General features: G+C 57.1%; 2 protein-coding genes across 5 annotated transcripts; one reads left to right on the top strand and one right to left on the bottom strand.

Moving 5' to 3' along the window:
- The first annotated feature begins 792 nt into the window (after positions 1-792).
- INAFM2 (InaF motif containing 2) lies at positions 793-4,077 on the top strand. The gene has a single exon (XM_022587481.3). It carries the CDS (start codon positions 1,401-1,403, stop codon positions 1,863-1,865), a length of 465 nt encoding a protein of 154 aa, XP_022443189.1. The 5' UTR covers positions 793-1,400; the 3' UTR covers positions 1,866-4,077.
- Positions 4,078-9,227: 5,150 nt separating this feature from the next.
- On the bottom strand, positions 9,228-18,395 carry CCDC9B (coiled-coil domain containing 9B). 4 transcript variants are annotated; one of them, XM_089907380.1, is made up of 11 exons: positions 18,114-18,395; positions 17,199-17,312; positions 16,808-16,915; positions 16,371-16,443; positions 15,845-16,216; positions 14,974-15,173; positions 14,590-14,648; positions 13,985-14,038; positions 13,786-13,885; positions 13,159-13,201; positions 9,228-13,074 (listed from the first exon to the last, which is right to left on the bottom strand). In XM_089907380.1, the coding sequence occupies exons 2-11, from the start codon at positions 17,264-17,266 to the stop codon at positions 12,529-12,531; spliced, it is 1,623 nt and encodes a 540-aa protein (XP_089763506.1). In that variant the 5' UTR covers positions 17,267-17,312; positions 18,114-18,395; the 3' UTR covers positions 9,228-12,528. The 4 variants fall into 4 exon arrangements, with proteins under 4 accessions (XP_089763506.1, XP_089763509.1, XP_089763508.1 ...); XM_089907383.1 differs by lacking the exon at positions 16,371-16,443 and having other exon boundaries at positions 15,845-15,970; positions 16,061-16,216; XM_089907382.1 differs by lacking the exon at positions 16,371-16,443.
- Between the last annotated feature and the right edge of the window lie 3,386 nt (positions 18,396-21,781).

Here is a 21,781-nt window from a genome sequence, read left to right as displayed (position 1 = left end):
GGCTGAAGGAGAGGGAAGGCACAGGGTAAGCGGCTACTGAGAGTCCGAGCTTGGAGGAGTTCGTCAGCACCTAAACGAGGGATGACAAGCCTCACTTGGGAAGGATGGCAGGGCAACAGCCGCCCAGGCTCTGAGACCCGGAGAGGATCAGAGAAGGCAAAAGCCCTGTACTGTAAGCCGCTCCACCGGTTCAAGGGCAGCCTCCTGAGTCCATGAATCAAGCCCAGACCCGGGAGTCGGAATCCCCCCAAAGCGGGACCTGGGACCTGTTGCAAACTTCAGGACTAAGGTGGGAGGAGAAACAGCTCAGCACTTGTACTGTCCCGAAAGCTCTGGAAGGTCTGGGCAGCCGACTCGGGGATCTCCGAGGACAGAGAATCGGGAGAGCCTGAAGCCCAGGCGGGATCCGGCGGCGGGTGGCAGGTGAGGGCTGGGAAAGGGCGCGACCAGCTGTAACCACAGTGCACGCTCCTGCTTCCTTGGCTGCCTACGCCAGACGACATGGTCCAGACTCGCTAGGTGTAAAGGGGTCTGAAAGCCCCGCCCGGCGGGTACGTGGAACGGGGCGCGAGTCGAGAGCACCAACGTGAAATCACTCCCACTTCTGGGGGTAAACTGAGGCCTGGGGCCTGGGAGCGGAAGCCGTTGCTGCTATACCACCTGTCACTTCGGACAGTCTGGACACAGAGGGGAGGCGCCAGAGTTGACAGCTCTGCGCTCCGACCGCCCCTCCCCGCCCCATTCCAGTTCACCACTCCGCCCCAAACGACGCCGTTCCCCTTTTAAAGAAGCGCCCCGGGCTCCCACCGTCGCCGCGCCAGCCCGTAAGGGGCTGCGGCGACGTTGCCCTTTTAAGAGCCAGCCTCCGTTAACTCTCTCTTAACGGGGCGTCCCGGCGGGGCTCGCGGCGCCCGCCTGCAGACCGCCTCCCCGTGCGGTACTTCCGGACCCCGCCGTCGCCCTTTTAAGAGGCAGCCCCCAGCAGCGCCCTCTCCCGCCCCTTGTTGCCGGCGCGAGAGGCGGGGGAGCCGGGCAGGAGAAGAGAGCGCTGTCCGCGCGGCCACTGGAGACCGGGCGGCCGGCGGCCGGGCAGGCGGCGGCGGCGGCGGATGGGGACTCGGAGCCGGGCGACTGTGGCGGCTGTGGCTGTGGCGGCGGCGGGGAAGCAGCTGACGGGCCGGCGGCGGCGGCGGCGCTGGCGGCGGTGACTGGTCCAGGCCCCGGCGGCGGCTGCAGCGACACGGTGGCGGGCTGCGGGCTGGCGGCGTGAGGAGCGGCGGCGGAGAGCCGAGTGGCCGGGAACCGTGGGCACCGGGCCGCCCCTTGCCCAGTCCTTGCAGGCCGCCAGGCCCCCTCCAGCCGGGGCCGTGGAGCACCGGGGCAAAGGCCGGGGCCCTCCCATGAAGGAGCGCGACGCGGCCCCGGCCGAGCGGGGCAAGCCGGCCACCTACACCGGGGACAAGAAGGCGAAGATGGCGGCCAAGACCAACAAGAAGTGGGTTCGACTCGCCACCGTGTTCGCTTACGTGCTCTCGGTGTCGCTGGCCGCCATCGTGCTCGCCGTCTACTACAGCCTCATCTGGCAGCCGGTGGGCGCCGGGACCTCGGGAGGAGCCGCCGGCCCGCCCCCCGGCGGCTCCAACGCCACCGGCCCGTCCGGGACTTCAGGGGCGGCGGCTGCGGCGGGGCCCAACACCACGGGGTCGTCCCGCCGCGAAGCGCCGCGCGACGCGCCCCCGCTGCAGGCGGCGCGGCCCGTGTCTCCTGAGCCTTCTGCCGACAGACCCCTGGCCGGGCCGCTGGAGCAGCCGCAGGGGGCCGAGGAGGACGAGAAGGAAGCGGCGGCGGCGCCCGGGAGTCGTTGAACCCCTCCGTGCCAGGGGTGGCCGGAAACCATCCTCCCCAAGCCCGGAGGCAGGACTTTGCAGCAGGACCGGGCGGGGAGCCCGCGGGAGTGACCCCCACGGGAGTGAACGCCTCCCTTCCCCCGACGATCGCGCGCTCGCCGCAGAGGCGAGGGGCCTGAAGTCGGATCTTCAGCCAAGGGACCACGATTCTCCGGGGGTTCGGTGTTTTGTCTTCCTAGGACCGTGCTGCGCCAGGGCCCTGAGCCATAAGGGGGATGGGGGGAGCGGGGGGGAGATCCCAGCACCGAACCCTTCTGCGCCGCTAGCTCTTCGGTATCTTACGTGGAGGGGTGACTCGGGCTTTCCCCCAAGACTCAGGGGAAGGAGGGAGCTGTAGGGGCTCTTCTTTAATAAGCCGAAGCTCTCGCAAGGAGGAGGGCACCAAAAGTAGTGGAGCTCAGGTACGTCAACCTAGTTGCAGTGGCCACAGATGCATTTAATTTATAGATCCCTGTATATAGTTGTTGACATATGCACTAGAAGCTATAATTACATATAACTACATGTATTCTCCTACACCCTGGGTAGCTACTGACTGATGGATGGGGCTAAGCAAGGGCTATTTGCTGGCCCCCAAAGTGCAGCTAGCCAGAAGGGCACAAACGCTTTTTTCATTACCCACTCTTTCCCCTTTCCCCCCTCCTGTTTCAGAAAGATAGATTTATGACACATTAGGGTTAGACAAGACAAAAGTATAATCATTCTTAAACTTGTTGAAAGGACAATGGAAAACCTTTGGAGAAGTAGAAGGAGTTCAGGGAGGGTGGGGAATGTACTGATCCCCTGCTCTCCTCTTCCCACCTTAGTGCCCCCACCTAAGAGGCTTTCTGTTGCAGCCCTAAGTATCTGGATATGGGCCAGGGAAGAAGGAAGGGAAAAAGCAATGCCTCTGTGCTTCACGCCTTGGCCTTCTCACAGAGTTCTTTTAGGAAGAGCAAGCTTTTGTAAGTAGAGTGGCTCACAAGTGTTTTTTGTTTTTTTTTTTTTCCCCTGCTCTTTAAGATCTGGTCTTGTTCCAGTAATCACCTTCACCTTCCCTCTTCCCTGAGCCTGTAGTGGCAGTGTAGCCCTGTGATTAGGACGAAATCCGTTGTGAAACCAGAGCTTTGAGCACACCCTCTGGTTATGAGTTGTACTGTGGAACGCACAAGGCCGAAAGGTGGGCTTCAACCTCCGGATTGTGTTTGGATAGCCAGATAATAGACCAGCCATAGAAAGGTTAAATTGGCTTGTCTTTACCTCTCCTGATAAGCTCTACTTATATGCAGCCTATACTTTTATTGAGATGAGAAACATCGAGTGAAATGACATATGTAGAGCTAGCTCTGGGGCAGCAAGAATTATACATCCTCAATTTGGATTCCGTTTCCTTCCGCCACTTGCTTTTAGGCAGTTGAGTGTGGGTAGTGACAAGATATCAAACCCTTTCGTGTTTCCTTTTTGGGAAATGAGGCACTTTAAAACAATGACAACAACAACAACTTATCCACCTGAGTCCTGAAACAATTTGTCTCTCCTGTTTTCTGGCTTACACTCCAGTTAGCTCTGATCCAAGTTTACAGGACAGCAGCCTTGCTTTAAGCCATGTCCTGGTGTGGGCAAGGTAATAGCAGCTGAGCTATCATAGCCTATAGGGGCAGGCTGGTTGCACCCCCAAGGTGTCTTGGTTGAAGGAGATTTCTGAGCACTTCGGCCATTAGGAAGCCCTGAGGCCTTTTTAAATTTTTGGTGAGGGCCTGGGGGAAGAAACATAAAATGCCACTTTATAACTTAAATAATAACCTGTAATTTATATTTACTGTGTGAATTTTTAGTCCTATATTTTAATAATTTGTAAATCGATCTCTTATTCCAAGAATCCTTTGAACTTGCAAGAGAACATCTGGGAGTCCAATCCCCTGTCCCCATCCTGACCCCTGCATTCTGGACTGTTTAATCTACGTTGGGATGGATCAGGGTCTAGAGAAACCACTCGTGGGTCCAGCTGCTGGTCTCCTGACTCTAACGCCTTCACTGGAATTGGGACATTAGCTCCAGCTCTAGCTGTGAGCGTGACCAGAGACATTATTTATAATCCAGCCATTTAAGATATACCTGTACTCAAAAAGTCCTGTATATTTTTTAAAAGTTTTATTTTTCAGGTGAACAAAAATACATTCTAAGAACTCTACGTCAGCCTGTGTAAGTCGATCATTTCTCTTTTCATGCTTCTTGGGGAAGGAGTAGAGGTAATAGTCTAAGGTGTGGTGGACGGGTGGTAATGAATAAGGTGTAAGAGGAAAAAGCAATTGCTCTAACGTTCTCTGTGCCTGATGGTTTGACCAAATTGAAGGGTGGCAGGAATCCATCTTATTCGGGAAGCAATCACGGGGTTGGAAGAACAGTGATAGCTAGCTCAGCTACCTTTTGCCAACCCTAAAACGGTTGGGAAAAGTTCTGCCTTTAAAGGACTCTGAGCAGCTGCCCAGCTGAGGGAGCTGAGGGACCAGTAAGCATGCAGATTGAGAATTATTATAAACATTGAGCTGGCTGAGAGCTGAGCTGAGGTGAGGGTCAGCCGCCATATAGCATCGCTGTTCTCGCCTTTAAACCACTGGCCCCCAGAAAGCCCAAGAAGTGCTAATACTGGGGGAGACAAGTGGATGTGTCTGCAGTGGTTGGACAGAGCTTTGTCTACAGTGGAGGAGGTGAGAGAGCCACAGGGCAGAGAGAAGGTGTAGGTTGCTTCAAAGGTGAGGCTTTTTCTTCCCTAGAGCAAACAATAAAAGACATGTGGGTGGAAAGCACAAATATAAGGGATTAGTTGTGCTGCAAAATACACAGCAAGCAATTGAGCTCAGCTCATTATTAGACAATGTTGCCCAGTGCGAACCCAAGTGAGAAGCCAGTGTCGGTGGGGCCCCCTGAGGCCTGTACTTCTCAGGAGCTGTTGGGGGGTGGCTGCTGTGCTTTTCCATCACCTTGTGGTCCGCAGGGGAGCATGGAAAAAGTCCACCCTTCTTTTATTTCCCTCTTGAGCCTACACAATGGCTTTCTGTGAGAGGGCTTGGTAAGGCAGAGCAGAAGGGGAGTGAGTTTCCAAAGTTCTTCAAGCCAGCCCCTCCTTTCTGTAGAGGGAGACATGTGGCTTCTGCGGTTGCACACGGCTTCACACGTTGGGCACATACAGCAGTGTGTGTGTGCAGCAGGAACCTGCTGGCCAGTGCGAAGGTCACTGTTCCACCGGAACAGGGCCTGGTGGCAGGGAGCAGCGGTTGGAATAGCTTTATTTTCAAGGGTTAGAAATTAGCTGCAAAATTGTCCATCAGGTTTTGAGCTGGGAAGGAGAGGTCTGGGTAAAGGGGGATTATTTTCCTTTAACTGCTTTGCACTGGGACTACCTGGATCATTTCAAGGTGTTTATGTTAGAAGTGACTGTGTGCGTTTATTTCTCAACAGCCTGCATTTGATGAAATAATCCTCTTTTGAAACCGTAGTTCTGGAGGGTGAGGGGTGAGGAGTTTGCTAAGCCATTTAGACTGGGCTTGTGTGGGTATCATTTCTTTCCCCCACTGTGCTGAGGAAGTGTTTCTGTGAAGTTTCCGGCATAAGAAATATTTTTCTTCCTAACAGCTCGAGATTTCTACACATATGATACCACAGCTTTGGAATTTTTTCTGTCTACCTTGTTTTTTGGTTTTCACTAGGGAATCCTAAGATAGTGTGTTCTTTCGTTGAGTATTTATATCCTGTTTTGAAATGCTGAGTGGAGAGCATCTACTTGTTTCTACATGTTTCTTTAAGGGGAACTGAAAGGTCAGGTCCCGAGCTTTAGGGCTACCACAGCTATTTAAAAGGGATAATAATTGCCCTCCCTTTCCTGTCTGCAGAGAATGGTGGTATTTCTGGAATTGCAATGCAGTAACAAAAGGGCCACAGCTGTACATTTTGTTGTTCTCCCTGGGTGGAGGGAGGGACCACAGTGGCCTTGCTCGTTTCAGAGGACCAGCACAAAGCTTAGTGCCTGGCACTGTTGATCACCTGGTTTATCACTGCGTTGGATAGCATTGGCCCTAGAGTCATCGTGGTATCACTGTCATGATCCACTTGTGTAGCCACAGGCGAGAATCTTGGTTCAGGGAGGTGAATTGCTAGATCACAGCTGCACTGGCCGTTCTGGCTGCGGTTTCTTCACTGCCAGGTTGCGGGGCTTGGGCTTGGCCTGCCTGTTCTTGCCAGGCGCCAGGAGTCCACAGCTGTATTCCATGTGGTGCTTCAAGGAGGCAACAGAGAATATGTAACCCATTCATTGTCTCCTTTGTCCTGGCCCTGTGGCCAATTTGAGCTATAAAAATATCTGCTCTATCAACAGTTTTTGGGTCGCATCTGTTTTACTTGCTGACATAACATGTAGGTTTCTGCTGCCAGAAAACCTGTGTTATGCTCTTTGTTCCCTCGAGTAGCTAATTTAAAAATACAAAGACGAAATCTTTTTTTTAACCACACTCCCAGACTCTACCAGGCTGCCTGTCCTAAGCGCAGAAGCAGCCGTGGCTCCCAGTGGCACACAGTGTCCTTGAGCCACCTGGTCAGTAAGGAGCACCAGAGCCAAACCAGCTTCCCTGTGCCGCATTCCATTCTATAAACATTTGTTAAGCTGCTCCTATGGGACCAGAAAATTACCATACAGTTCTTGCCCTCAAGGAATTTACAGTCATGCCAACAAGAATCTACCCTTGTTACTTTTCCTGTTTCCTTAACTTCAGTAATCTGTTTTTACAATAGCTCATCAGTTCATCAGCAGTAAGATTGTAACCTTCCTTAGAACATTTTCCATAAACCACTACCATTATTTCAAGAACTATTTATTTATTGCCTACAGTATATGAAGTGAGCCTCAAAAGTCCCCAAACCAACTTGTCCAAAAAAGCAGTTGCTGGTTACCAAGGATTTCCTTTTACCTCTACCTCTCTCTGCTACCTCCATGTTCAGAGGATGAGTTGAGGTCTCCTCCCACCTTGTCCTGGAGGCCACCTGTCCCTTCAGCTCCCTGCTAGTAGTCTGGGCAGTGCTGAGTCACAGCAGCCAGTCTCTGAGCTGTAGGCAGCTCACATATCACGAGGATCTGGGTTGGGGAGGCAGTGTGCTCTTCGGAGGGACCCCCGAACTGGAAGACAGGCAGCCTACGGACTCAACGATGGCATGGGTTATTGCCCGTGACCTCTCTCTTTCCTCCTAACCAAATGGGAATTCATGAGAGCAAATGGAGCTAATAGGTGTGACAGGGCTTCGAGATCTTGGGAATAAAAGTACAGTATATTCACATGAGGTAATTAATATATTTTCAAGGGAGGGACTGTCCCTTTGGGCAAAAATGATGCATGGAAAGAAATGTGAAGGGGCAGGGAGTAAACATTACACCAGTGCCCAGACCATCAGCATCAGCATGACCTGGGAACTTGTTAGAAACGCCATGTCTGAGGCCCCATCCCATACCGACCGAATGAGAAGTTCAGGAGGAGGAGCTCCGCACTGTGTTAACCAGCCTTGCCGGTGTCGGATGCACGCTGGAATGTGAAAAGCACTGGCCCAGCCTTTCCCTCTGATTCAGTAACTTGGGGTTAGGGTATTACGGTTTGAACAGATGGTTATCCAAAGGTGACTTTTGACCCTCTTTCTTGGTTGAAGCCAGCTGCCCTGCTGAGGGAAGAGGAAACACTGTGTCCCTAGAGTTTAAAAAGCCTTCATTGTTGGTTATTCCTTTTTTTTTTTTTTTTTTTCCGGTATGCGGGCCTCTCACTGCTGTGGCCTCTCCCGTTGCGGAGCACAAGCTCCGGACGCGCAGGCCCAACGGCCATGGCTCAAGGGCCCAGCCGCTCCGCGGCATGTGGGATCTTCCCGGACCGGGGCACGAACCCGTGTCCCCTGCATCGGCAGGCGGACTCTCAACCACTGCGCCACCAGGGAATCCCCTGCCTCCTTCTTAACAAGCTCTCCTGGGCAAGCTCTCCTGCAACCTTCAAGAATAACCAACAATGGGGCTTCCCTGGTGGCGCAGTGGTTGAGAGTCTGCCTGCCGATGCAGGGGACACGGGTTCGTGCCCCGGTCTGGGAGGATCCCGAGTGCCGCGGAGCGGCTGGGCCTGTGAGCCATGGCCGTTGGGCCTGCGCGTCCGGAGCCTGTGCTCCGCAACGGGAGAGGCCACAGCAGTGAGAGGCCTGCATACCGGAAAAAAAAAAAAAAAAAAAAGGAGGCAGGCCTGAAAGAGTCCTCCCTCCCCCTCCCACAAAGGTACTGATGTGTTTGCATCACCTCCTGCCTTGGGGCCTGCAGCTCCTCCAGCCAGTCCTTAAAAGGAGCAGTGGGTGCCACATTTGTCCTTTCTGGTGCCAGGTCTGTGCTATTTCACTTCCCCGGCGTCAAGTGGATGCTTAATGGGAGGCCGTGATGTAGGCCGGCAGACTTGCTGAGAGAAAGCAGCCTTGGTCTGTGCCTTACGCGGCTTCTCTCATTGCCTTCCCCAGCCTCGCCTTCTCCCCCTCGGTGGGGCTGTGGTCACCCTGTGTCAGCTCTTCCTCGTAAGCCCTGATATCCCTCACTCAGGAAGAGACGCTTGCGGGGTCTGTGGACACTGATAAATGACTTAAGAGGCAGAAGTGAAGCGGTGCCTTTAGTTTCTCCTATTCCCTTGACCCCCCTGATTTAGCCCCCAAATAAGAAGACATGGCCAAAGTGGGATTTTTGCCATTTCCTTTTTTCTTTTCAGGGTCCAGTGCCATCTTTTCCTGTTATTCCTGTCCCTGAGGCTAGGGTTTGGGGCTGGAGCTGACTGGTGGTCAAACCTTCCAAACTTGGGACTTTTTAGATAGCTGGGGAGCCCCTGCTGCCAGGGATCCCCAATTACCCGTCTCTTGATTATAAGAAAATACCGGCATGCTGCTCCTTTGGCTGATAAAACTTTGGGAGGCATGGAGCAAACTCCACAAAGGAGTTTGTGTCTGGGGAGTGAGTTCCTGAGATTGCTATGATGTAAACAGAAGAAAAGAGGAAACACTCTGAGCTGCAAGAGGCAGTGTGCAAAGTCAGGGGGAAATGCTTAGGATATCCTTGTGATCCAGTGGGTGGATGAGGGCAGAGAACATTCCCTGTAAGAGCAGAGTCACTTCGTGATGCTTTCAACTCAACCAGACTACCCCGGGGCATTAAAAGCAGCTCACTGTCCTAGAAGGCTGGGTAACATTTACAATCCATCCCTGTTTTCCTGAGAGTGTATTGACTCCAGTGACCATGAGACTAAAAGAGAAGACGGTGGAAAAGATAGAAAACCAAGTAGACGGAGATCACAACAAATAGCTACTTTATTTATTTGACAGATATTTACTGAGTGCCTTCTGTGTGCTACTGTGAATAGAGTGCCTGTGGTATGCCAGGTATATTTTGCATATTCTCATCTTCTTCTTAACAACCCTTCATCATAGGTATTACTAGCTCCATTTTGCAGGCAAGAAAACTGAGGCTTTTAGATGTTAAAATTGACCAGAGTCATCCAGCTAGCAGGTGGCAGACCTAGGATTCAGATTCAGTCTCTCAGATTCCAAGGCCCGTGTTTGTTCCCCTCAACCATGCTGCCTATCATCCCCAGGATACCTCCCTTACACAATGTGGTCTGCTGCTCCCCCCTGTAAGGGGATATGGGCCAGGACAGAGATGCTTTCCACCTCTTCTGCCCTCCTTGTTTTGAGGCCTTAGGTAAAGCTGTCATCTCCCTGCTGGCTCCCTACTACCCACTGCACTCTCCCTTGTCAGTTCCTCCAGCTCTGTGCCTGGGCTCCTGAAGCCGTGTCCCATGAAGAACTTCCCACCTTTGAGGAGCAGTCTTGTCTGTTGGTTGGAGAGAAGGGAATCCAAGAAGAAGGCTCCCAGCCAGGCCTTTAACCAAAGGAGCCAGAAGGAAACAGAGCAGCCTTCCATGGTCCTGAGCTTTGTGGAGGGATGTCTACGCTTCCCTCCTGTTCCTTAGCTGGTTCCATCCTAGAGCAGGAGGGGTGGCCCCCAGAGCTGCTGGTTCATTGTTCCTGAAGAAGGGCTCCCCTTTTTTGAGAAAAGCTCGGTGATGCTTGCCTTGCACTACAGTCCTCCTGCAATGAAGACGTCCTGTGCCAGACTCCATTCTCCCCAAGCCCTAGTGACTCATTCCCATGACATCCCTTTCTCCTAACATCCAGAAGGGAGAGAAGCCCTATTTCTCCATAGCCCTTTTGTCCAGCTTCCTCTCCTGCTTAGGTCTTGCTGTGAGGCCTCAACCAGAGCTCTGCCCAAGTTCTACATCCCCATCCCATAGTCAAACATGCCTTGGCACAGACCCTTCAATGAAGGCACATCTGTACACTTGGGGCCACTGGGGGCTGGGGGAAGTTTGTGAATCTTAGAATTCAAATTCTGGATCACAGTTATTTGGGAGACATCTGAATTCGAGGCTGCCCGAACCTGCTCTACCCCAGCTCCATCCTTTGGGAGTCGTGAGTTCCAGAGCCAGTGCCATGTTCCAAAGCCACGCACATGTGACTGGAAGGCAAAAGAAAAGCTTGAGCTTGGACTCTTTCACCCTTGCCTTTTCATATCTCACAGGGGTCTTCTTCCCTTAGGCACAGAATGTTCCCAAGCCTTTCCAAAATTCCTCTGATCAGTCCTCACCTCTTCCAACCCCCTTCACCTCATCCCGTTCCCAACCAGCTTTCTCACTCCCCACTACAGGAAGTTGACACCACCCACTCTCAAGCATCTACCCAGTGCGTCAGTGTCCCACCCAACTCTGAGGCCAGGAAGCTCCCACCGGGCAGGGGCAGCCTGCCTCCATCCCCTACAGAGCCAGCAGCCAGCCCTTAGAGTCTAGAGTCTGTCTTTGCCCCTAGCCCTCCATACACTCTAGTCCAAACCCTTACTCTCACACTGTGGTCCAGGAAGCAGCAGCAGAGGCAGCACTTGGAGCCTAGTAGAAATGCAAGTTCCCGGGCCCAGCCCAGACCTCCCGAGTTAGAATCTGCATTACTCTGCACCTTAATGTATGAGAGGCACTGCTCTAAACAATCTGATCTGCCAAAAAGACACCCCCTCCTCATGCTTCCGCAATAGAGGGGGTGGAGAGCGGAGCAAGAGCCAGTGAGGAAGCCCAGCCTTCACACAGTTGAGCCACAGTTTAGGCCTCACTGACAGTGGAGAGATGCTGGGGATGAGCCGGGCACTCCCTAGAGAGCCCAGAGAGGCTGGTGAGGCCCAGGACCCTCAGCAGAGAGGAACAACCGTGGCAGAGCCACGTGGGGAGATCCAAGCAGGGGACTGGGGGCAAAGGGTACACACGATGAGAAAGGGAGACGCGCCTGCCTTTGCGAGCAGCGGTGGGATGGTTCCCTCTGGGCTCCTACTACCATCCCCAGCCCCTGTCGGGCACCTACAGCCAAGAACAGCTCCTGCTGCACAGCCTGGGTCTGCCAGATGCAGGGGTTTCTTCCCTCCCTCTTGCTGGCAAAGTCACCGTCGCCCACCAGCTGCATTGCTGGTAGTGGGTGCTCAGGAAATGTTTGTTGAATTGAGAGGAAGCCACAGCTTGTGCGGAGACGTGGGCCTCAGGGGAGGGACGGGAAAGGAGACTAAGTAGGAAAGACAAGTCCTGATGTCATACTTAGCTGGAGTCGCTGTTTCTCTGCCTCTTGGGTCACTGCCTGAGACCTTGCTCTGGCATGACACTGTGCAGGGAGGCGGTGGGAGGAGGAAGCTGGAGATGGCAGGAAATGGCCCTGGGTGGCAGGCTCCCTCTGCCCCCGTTCAGGGCGCACTCCATGTCTGACCTGGGGGTGGGGGACGAGGTCCCTGACGGTGGGCTCCTGCGCCTGCTGTGGGGAGAGGAAGCTGGCCCCTCCTTCCTCCCCCCGCCCCGCCCCATTTCAGAGACTCTCCAGAGACCCTTCCTTTCACAGAGACCTGAGCTCTACTCTTCTGTCCCCAGCTCTGTCCCTGCTGGCTGTGGCCTCCCTTTCTCTGGGCCTCAGCCTCCTCTTCCAGGATGCTGAGGCCCAGAGAAAGGCAGGAGGCTGCCAGATGATTGTGAGATCCCCAGGTTGGCCATCCTGTGAGTGTTGGACTGTAATTCACCTGGGTGCGAGGCAGGGGAGTAGGAAAGGGCCCGAGCCTGGGCTGGCCATGCCAGCTGCTGAGGCTGTCTGTACCTGAGGAGCCAGGAGCCGGCAGCCGGAGAGGGAGGCCAGGCCCTGAGGGTGATGGGAGCCAGGAGAGCCAGGTGCTGAGTGCTTCCAAGCCTTGTCATCTCGCCACGGTCAGGGAGCTTGTGGCCTGGGCAGCAGTAGGCTTGGGGCAGGGCTTGCCAGCCTCACAGACCAGGTGTGGCATGGGGATACGCCAGGGGCTCTACCTGCTGGTGAGAGCACACACGTGCACAGGGGGGTGCCCGTGAGGTGCAGGGGTTGGCTCGTTGCCTTCACAGTGTCACTTCACTGGAGAGTCTGCCAAACTGCTCGGCCAGGCTGCCACAGCCACCAGCCAGCGCGTGCCCAGAGCTCAAAGATTTTTGACCGTGTCTTCCCTCCTCCCCTCCCCAGTCCGGCCCCCTGCCCCCGAGAGCTTTGCTCAGCATCTTCTTGCAGGGGCAGGACCCCCTGTCCTGCGCCTCATACCTCCTGTGCCCCTCGCCCTTTGGCTGCCTCCTCTGGGGGGTCTGCTTCGAGGTGCCAGGACCTGCTGGGCCCCAGCCTTGCCAGGCCTGTCTTCTCTGGGTTCCAGGGGCCCTGCCTCTTTTGGGGGCCCAGAACAAGTCTGGGCTTCTGGCTCAGCCTGGGGCTCGGTCCACCCCAGGGGCTGCTCGTGACCCTCCAACCAGGACACAGGGCTCTCCTGGGTCCCAGGCCTTGGACTGAGCACACACGTGCTCTCCCCAGGCCCAGGGCTACTGGCACATCCTAGAGAGAGGTCGAGGGGAAGCAAGTCCGTGTTTCGTGGAGAGCCAGGCTCAGGACTGGCTGTCGAAGCTCCTGACTCCCCTTTTGGCTCCTCTGGTGATGCTGATGCTGGAGCTGGGCCGGTTGCTGGGACACTCATGGGTCCGCCCGGCTCCATCCTGCTCGGAGTCTGTGCATGTTCCTTCTCATCTGGAGTCCTTCTGGTGCTTGGGCTTCCCTGACAACAAGAGGTCGGCTCTGCTGGTTGGTGAATTCAGGGCTCATGCCCCTATCCCGCCCCATCCTATGCCCAAGTACCCACCTCCTGGCTCTCCAGCTCCTCCTTGCCTCCCTTCATTTCCCACCTGCAGAAACACAGAACATGGCAGGCCCCACTACTACCCATCCCACTTCACGTCACCTGCTCCATAGCCAGCAGCCCATGTCCTCCAGGGAGGAGCGAGAGCCCAAGGGTCTCAGAGGAACCTCAGAGCCAGAACGAGGCTCCAGGATGCTTCCCTTCCAGCCCAAACTTCCTCCCCAAACCCAGCCACTTCCTCTGAACACCGCCCACCGTAGCCCCGTTGCAAGTCCCCAGCTGCTGTTTATGGCCAAGCCTGCAGCACCTTGAGTTCTGTGGGGACTCCGTGCGTGTCCTGGCCTGCGCTGCCTAGGAAAGGCGCGCCTGACTTCCCAGGGGAGGTAACTGCTGTAATTACCACCAGCCTCCCTGGACACCAGGCTCTTGCTGCTGCTGCCTTTGCTGATGGCCTCTCCCCGCATCTCATTAACCTGCCACAAGGCAGCAGTCAGCCAAGAGGCAGAGGCCCGGGGGGGCTGGAGCAGGCACCTGGGCCAGTGCTGGGCCTGACCTCCCAGGGGCAGGGGAGGGCCAGGAAATCAGGGAGCCCTGATGCCTCCCTCGATTTTGCTCCCTGCCACATGTTACCTGCGGGCCCTGCCAGTCAGCCTCTCTGTCCCCCGAGCTTTGCTGTGCGTGGCCAGCGCCACCAAAGGTCTGCTGGGTTGCCCACCCCGAGTAGTACCGCCTGCAAGAGATGGTCCACAAATCAAGAGAGAAGAGGTCCATAGCAGCCCAGCTCCTTCACCAGCCCATGGGACCTGCTCCTCCTCCTGTCCCAACTCACCTTTGCCATCAGGGGGAAACGGTGGGGGCTGTAGCTTTCGGTGGCCCCTGGGGCCTAAGTGGAAAAAAGAAATGGGGAAAGGGTGGGCGTCACAAAAGACCCAAAGCAGGAACATCAGTTCTTTCGGGACCAGGAAGCCGCCAGCTATGAGTGTTCTGGCTCCCAAAAAAGAGCCCTGGCCTGGGGGTCAGGGGAGCTGCGTCCCTGTGCTCGCTGTGTCACTCCTGACTAGGTGACCGGCAGAGCCTCTCCAGCCTCAAGCTCCCTTGTGTGTAAAATGAGGGGCCAGCAACGCAGAGTTCTGTTCCTATGACAGGCGAGGGGCAGCTGCTGCCCACAAGGGACCAACACCTCAAAAGGACTCCAGCGCTGACTTCCTGGTGAGCCCTTCTCCCCAGACCTTCTGGGGTCAGAATCCAGGACAGGGGCTGTGGGTTTGGAGGATGGGAAGTGGTGCCCTCCTCTGATAGGGAGGGAGAGGAAGGAAGATGTCCTTCCATGCTTCCTTCCAGCTCTGAAAATAAGTGGTAAACCAAGAGACAGGGAACAGAGAGGAAGCGGGGGCAAGGGGTGAAAAAATCCAGGAAGGGTGGGTGTTGGCTCACCCCTCGTGCTGCCCACCCTGGCCAGGCCCTCTTCCCAAGGCTTGCTGGAGTCCTGTGGCCTGCGTTGCAGAGAGAGGGAGTCAGGTGGGCTGCTGGCAGGGAGCACAGAGGCTGCAAGGCTGCTGGTGGGCTGACACCTCCTGCCCCAGTCCCAGCCCCAAGCCCAGCCACGGAACCAAGGACAGCATGGAGAGGGTGGGCCCGAGAAAGGTGGGAAACGCAGTGCCCACACACAGCCCTGAGCCCAGGGTCCGAACAGAGGGTCAGGCAGAGCCTCACCACCCTGGGGAGGGTCCCAGCAGCCCTCCAAGAGACACCCACAGTTAGCCCGACTCAGCCCTGCAAGCATGTCGACCCAGCAGGGGGCCCAGCCCTGCCACCCACGTGGGCTTGGCCTTGTCCAGGTCCCACGGGCGGCGCCAGTCACCCTGTGCATCTCTGTGCCGCGCCAGGCGGGCCAGGTCGATCTGCTCTCGTTCCTGCTTCCACTGGGCATAGTCCCAGCCCACCTCCGGGGGCCCCCCCACTGGCCGGCGGGGAGCTGGGCCTGGGACCAGGCCTGGACTCTGGGGCTCTCGGACACCCTGCAGGGAGAAGACACAAAACACCACGGGGTCGAAACAGAAAGACCCCTGAGCTTGGAATGGGGATCCAGAGTCTACTAACCCCTTCCTCTCTCAAGGTCTTGAGGTCCCCCCACCAAAAAAATTAGATCCATTCCATCTCTAACATGTTGATTGCTATAGGCACGGTTTCCGTCCACGCATTAGTGGTGTCTTTTGGGCAAGTTACTTAACCTCTCTGTGTGTCATTTCCTCATCTGTAAAATGGGGATAATAACAGCATCTATCCACAGAGTTGTCGCTGAGGTGTGTGGTCAGGTGCAGGCAGGGTGGAGAGGCACCCAGCGGCTGTGAGCGAGAGCCAAGACTAGGGGCTGCTGCCACCTAGAGGTCACACCTGGCACATGGCCAGTCTCTTACACCCTCCTGACAGACCTCCAGACCCCCCCACCTTGCTACCAGATGTCCAGGTAGGGTAAGGGGCTAGGTCACACCTCTGGCTTACACTGTCTCTCACTGCAAGACCCACCCAACGTGGAGACTGGCCAGAGAAAGGAAGAAGGAGTGGGAAATTCTTGCAGGTCCTGCCTGGGCCACGTCCTCGCAAAGGGGGACATATGTGACTCAGCTTCTATTCCTCCCCCGAAAGGGGACCACCACATTCATGTCCCCAGCCCCTCTTGAAGAGCTACCTTCCGGGCAGGATCTGAGCTGATGGCCATCTGCATGGAGGGGCTCCGGCCCAAGCCCCCTCCAGGTGACCCTTCTGCCCCCTGGCTCCTTGCTCTGGTGGGCTTCTCACTTACGATCCGCTTGGCCTGGGGAAGGTGCGGATGGGCAGTGTGGCAGAGCCAGAGAAGAAGAGGCTGCCTTCCTGGCACCCGGCTCCCCCCACCAGCACTGCTCACCTCGGCTTTGTTTTCCATGATCACAGCCAGCTCCACCCGCTCCCCCAAGCGGAAGGCGCCCGCGTGGGCCTCTGCCTCCTCATCCTCAAGCATCTCATTGGCTGCTCCAGGTCCAAGGGTGCTCCTTGCCCAGTGCCGGCTGACCACCCGCTTCCCCTGCAGAATGAGGGGCCGTGCCGTCACGCCACATAGACAGCACTGGACAGAAGCTGGGGCTTGGGCCCTTTGGGTGGTTCCCCAGGCTGGGTTCCAGCCCTGGCCCTCCCTGGAATGCCCACAGAGGAGCTGACGCTGCGAGGCGTTCACATACCAGTGGCATTAGGTTATCCGGGCCTGGGGCCACCCAGGGCCCCAAGACTCCACAGTGGCCCATCATCTCTGAGCTGGGAAATCCAAAACACTCAGACAATGAGGCTCTGTCCCTCAGACGCTGTTCCTGGCATTCAGCCCCAACGTCTCTGTGCCCCTGGGGTTTGGGGTTTACGAGCGGCCTGTGCTTGGGGGTACGGGTGCAGAGATCTGGGGCTGGAAAAGGGCATGAAGAGGCTTCTATCTGGTCACCTTTCAGCTGTGGCCCTTTGGGGATGGGGGCCAGCAGTGGCCTGGGCTGCATGAGGTTGGGAGCTGGTAGGTATGCCCCAGAATGTAAGCGGGAGAAGCAGAGGAGCGGGGACAGCTGTGCTCCCCTGGCACGGGCTGGGCCTCCACCTCCTTGCCACCCCACCCTGTCTGCCGGGTGGGTCTTACTCCAGGAACCTGGCTGATGGTGACAGTGAGGCCGTCAGGACGGAGGAGCTCCGGCGTGGTCCCAGCCATGCCCCCCTGCTCCGCCTGCCGACGGTCTTCCTGGATCTCCTGTGGGAGGGCCCGGGGTCAGCACAGGCCATGGCCCCCCAAGTGCACAGAGACACAGATGTCGACAGGCCTACACAGAGAGACACCAGTGGGACACCAGGGGGCAGAGGCACTACATCACAGAGTCCCCAGGACCCTCACAGAGCCCCTGAGATGGAACGCACCCAACCTAACCCTGGTCCCAGGCCCAGAGCCTGCAGGGAGAGACAACCATTCAGGGTCTGCAGATCGGACAGGGAGTGCCAACCCAGTCAGTCCTCCCAGCCCATCACAGCCCACTCACCTGGTACCTGCGCAGTAAGGCCTGGTTCTTCTTGCGAAGGGCAACGATCCTCCTGTCCAGCTCTGCATCCTTCTCCTCCTGCCTGCTCACTGGGGACTCGGCCCCATGAGGCCCCTGCAGAGGCCAGGGGGCCCAAGCTCCTGACTGCTGGGCCCATCCCTTACCAGCTCCTCGACTTTCACATTCACCCACTCTACCATGCTCTTACCACCCAAGGAGCAGACTCCAGACCCAGAGCGAGGGTCACGTGGGGAGATGGCCCATGGAAGGCCCCCCAGCCCCACCCCGCTGGCCTCTGTGCCCATCTTCCTGCCACCTCTGAGGCTCAGGCCGGGGCCTCATACCCAGGCCTGCAGCTCCCAGCAGTGGCTGCCCCTCCCCCCAGCTCTCCTGGGAGCTCCACTGCAGAGCAGAGCCTGGAATGGGAGTTATAAATGGCTCTGGCAGTGGAACCTGCCGTGACTGGGAAGTTGCCAGGGTATTCAGGAGGTCGAGGGGAGTGCTGTTTGGCTCCCAGGCCAAGAACCATGGTGAAAAGAGAGGCCCCTGCTCTGTCCTCGGCTCCCAGGCCCTGGACCCCACACCCCAAAACTGTGCCCAGCCTGTGGGAAAGAGCCACTCCCATGGGCCCAGCCTCTCCAGGCCCTGAGCTGCCGACAGTCAGTCGGGGCAGGAAAGAGCCAGCTCCGAGGGCAGGCCCAGCCGGGGCGCCACCCCGGGGCACGCTGTGCCTCAGCACCGAGACCCCCGAGTCCCTGCTTCTCCGGCTGCAGGAGATGCCCCTGCCCAGCCCCCCACCGGCATAGGCACAGCCCTCTTCCTCCCAGGCCCAGCTGCCCCCAGCTGCCCCCAGAGAGTGGCCGCCTGATGTCCCAGCCCCAAGAAGCCCCCCGCCAAAGGCAAGGTGCCACTCACAGCCGAGTGCATGGCAACAGCAGGCACCGAGAGATTTCCAGAGCAGCCCTGGGGGAGCCAGAGCAGGAGGGAAGCTGGAGCCACCGGAGTCGGGCCTCTGCTGGCCTCTCCCTGCCGGCTTCACCGCCCAGCACACGAGATCATGTTGTGATTACAAAAGACTCCTCTGGGCTCCCAGCCAGGAACGCCGTGGCCACCGCCCTCACCATCCACCCTCAGAGGGCGAGGATCAGGGCCCCGGCAGCCAGCTGGCCCTGCCCAGCACCTCTCCCTGCCCTGCCCCGGCATCCCCAGACGGACTGGCAGGGACTTCTCCCTGGAGGGTTGAGTCTACACAGGGGGCCCTATGCTCCAGTGGGACCCCAGCCTGGGCCTGCCTGCAGACAGATGGGCAGCCAAGTAGCCCTCTGGCCCTCCCATTAGTAGAGAAGGACCTATAGCCCAGCCCATTGTGCTCCCTGGTCCAAGGGGCCCAACTCAAATGAGCATCCCCTGTCCCCTCACTCTCCCCATCAGTTCTGGTTTAAGTAATTCGAAGGGATTAAGAAGCTCCCCTCCCCTAGGCCACCAAGTACTACCACACACCTAAAATAACACCATTTGTCGTTCATTCCTTTAGGTTCAACATTGTCTTCCCTGTATTTTCTTTATATATATATATATTTTTAATATTTATTTATTTCACCTATTTTTAATTTTTGGCTGTGTTGGCTCTTTGTTGCTGCGCACGGCTTTCTCTAGTTGGCGGTGAGCGGGGGCTACTCTTCGTTGTGGTGCGCAGACTTCTCATTGTGGTGGCTTCTTTTGTTGCGGAGCACGGGCTCTAGGTACACGGGCTTCAGTAGTCGTGGCTCGCGGACTCTAGAGCTCAGGCTCAGTAGTTGTGGCGCACGGGCTTAGTTGCTCCACAGCATGGGGGATCTTGCCGGACCAAGGCTCGAAACCGTGTCCCCTGCATTAGCAGGCAGATTCTTAACCACTGCACCACCAGGGAAGTCCTTCCCTGTATTTTCAAGTACAGTTACTCCTGGGATGCTCAGCTGTCCAGGTCACCCCTTGGTGTGGGGAGCATCCCTCAGGGTCTGCACTGCCACAGCTCAGGGCTGGCCAACAGCCTTCCTCCTTGGCTCCTAACTTGGGCCTTTCCTGGCCTTGCTCTCCAGGGATGGCCCTTTCAGCCTCTCTGATCCTGAGAAAGGAAGCAACGTTTCCTGGGAAAGTCTCTCCCCAGATCTTCCCGGTGCATCTGAGGCTGCTGTCTCTGCCCAGGGGAGCAGCTTGCCTGGCAATCCCACCCTTAGTGCCTCTGGGAGGAGGGGTGGTCTCTCCGTATCAGGAGCACCTGGGGTCTGGTTCAGTAGTAACAGGTGCCCAACCTCCAGGCCCTGAAGGGCAGGTCGGAAGTCCCTGCATTTCCCCTCATCCATGATTGACCAGGCCTATTTCTCTAATTCCATGCATGACTTGTCCCCTTCTGTCTCCAGAGCAGAAAGCCCTGCTGCCCTCTCTCCTACCCAGACCAGCCCAGGCAGTCAGAGGTCCAACCTCTGCTCCCCTTGAACTACCCCTTCCTGTCTCCCCTCCCCTCCCCCCTCCCCACCACGCTTAGCCTCTTTCTAGGCCAGGCCTTGGAGCAGCAGCCCTGACCCCACGGCCAGTCTCCACCACCCAGAGTTCCCATCCTGCTTGGAAATGCCACTGTGCTCTCTCTTCCTTTCATGCCGGATGTTCCCACTGAGTCAGACTCGTCTACTCGTTCCCAGTGACGGTGACGCACCCAGGCTACACACACACACACACACACACACACACACACACACTTGCTTCTTCTCCCACCCTCTCCACGTGCTGCCTACTGAGCTCCAGCCTAGACTCTGAAGGTCAGGGCAGGGCCCTGGTGGGGTGGCAGTTGGGCCCCCTGTCACCTGCCCCATGCCGTGTGGTTGGAGCTGGAAGGCCCGCAGAGTACCAGCCTGGGAGGGGGAGATGCAGCTGAGACCTAATGTTCTCTGTTGTCTTTGGAACCCAGGTCCCCAGACCAGGTTTGGGGAGGGCAGGTGTAGATAGAGGAGGCTGTAGGAGCGAGGCAAGGTCTGCTGTCCCCCTTGTGCCTGTTCCCAGCCAGGGTGGGGACAGGACAGCAGCGGGGAGCAGCAGGCACAGGTAGAAATCCAGCTCTCCTGCAGGGAGGGCGACCCAGATCTCTGGAAGGCCCTGCAGGAAAAGACTCCCCTAAACTAGTGGCAAAGGCCTCCGGACCCAGCAGGCTGGAGCCACGTGCCCAGGAGAAACCAATAGTCAGACAGCCCCACGGTTGCCGGCCATGTGCTTCCCAAGTGTTGCTCACACAACAGTCACGCCCCAGAGCAGTCTCCTATTTTCCCCAGAGTCTCTGATGTGCCTGTCTGCTCCCCCCTGGACAGAGGCTCTCTGAGGGCAGGAATGGTGTGCCAAGGGGCTCTAAATCCCCAGGGCCTGGCCCAGTGCCCCTGCAAACTACAGAGCCTCCCTCGGCGCTTGCAGAATGAATACAGGAGTGAGGTAGCCACGCCATCCTGTGCACGGCTGTGGGTACTTGTGCATTGGCTGGGGCTGCCTTTCCCTCCACCCAGAGCACACGCAGCCTTGAGGGAGGCGGTGTCCGCTAAAGTCCCTAACCGTGAATTTCCTTTCCCTGTCTAGGGAAGGCGGGGTGTGACCAGCATTGTGTTCCCCCGGGGAGACCATGTCTCTGTTACTCTGTGTCACCACTAGGGGGCAGCAAGGTTAACAAAAGCCTGGTTGGGGGGCCCTCTTCCCCTCCCTTCTGCTCCCCTCCCCTTCCCAGTGCCCCGCCCACAAGTCTCCATAACCCCCACCTCCCAACTCCACCAGACCAGAGAAGCCACATGCGTTGTAAGAGCCTCATTTTACTGGTGATGAGACCAGAGAGGTAGCGCCCCTCTGCCTAGGCTGCTCAGCCTGTTTGTGGCTCAGATGAACCTAGCAGCCGGGCACCTGCCTCCTGACCAGCTCTTTTCCTGGCTGTCCCAACAACGCTGTTTCTCCTGATACTTCACTGTGTGCCCTCCCTCTCTCTACGCAGGGATGGGCCTGTTGTCCCGGGCCGCAGGTCCAGGTCGTGTCTCTTCCCTGGCTGGTCCCCCACCCTCTCAGGCAGCCTGCCGGCTGGGCCCATAGCACTGCCACCTCACTCTCCGTGCCTCCCTGGATCAAGAAACTGCTGTCATGATTCCTACTGACCAGAGGTTTAGTGCAGGCCTCTAAGGTCAGGCCAGGCCTGGCCCTGGGTACGGAGGACTCAGAGTGCATGAGGTAGGGCCAGAGGGACAAGCTCTTGTCAGGCTCCAGATGCCAAGGACGGTCTGGGCCCTACCACTCCCAAGAACACACATACCAGAGCAGGGTGGGGCCGAAGTCCTTTGAAGCATCAGGTGGCAGAAGGATGGTTCGGGGAACCCCTCCTCCATTCTGCTCTCCAGGGCACGCCCTGGGCTGGGGCATCCTGAGCTTTCCGGCTCCAGTCCGGCAGTGGGAGGAGAACCCTGACGTGGAACCGAACCCCTGAGCTACTTCACCTGGTCCAGTCAATGAGTGAACAAAAAGTGAAGACCCAGGCTCCACCTCAGAGGCACCTGATGATACCAGGCCACGTAAGCCTGAGGCCA

Source organism: Delphinapterus leucas, chromosome 2 (genome assembly GCF_059928025.1).
Source record: "Delphinapterus leucas isolate spDelLeu-1000000601 "Yukka" chromosome 2, BTC_Dleu_Yukka2, whole genome shotgun sequence".
In the NCBI taxonomy this organism is placed as follows: Eukaryota; Metazoa; Chordata; class Mammalia; order Artiodactyla; family Monodontidae; genus Delphinapterus; species Delphinapterus leucas.
This window is presented reverse-complemented; position numbering and strand designations above follow the sequence as displayed.

Bases quoted from the DNA above. Each gene is read 5' to 3' on its own strand.
- CCDC9B (XM_089907380.1), bottom strand. From the start codon at position 17,266: ATGCAGAGCTGGACAGGAGGATCGTTGCCCTTCGCAAGAAGAACCAGG. The intron at 16,444-16,807 runs GTAAGACCCACC...TGGATTTCCCAG, and splicing joins CCATCAGCCAGGTTCCTGGA to CTCAGAGATGATGGGCCACT. The intron at 14,649-14,973 runs GTGGGTGGCAGG...TCTGCAACGCAG, and splicing joins CTGGACAAGGCCAAGCCCAC to GCCACAGGACTCCAGCAAGC.
- INAFM2 (XM_022587481.3), top strand. From the start codon at position 1,401: ATGAAGGAGCGCGACGCGGCCCCGGCCGAGCGGGGCAAGCCGGCCACC.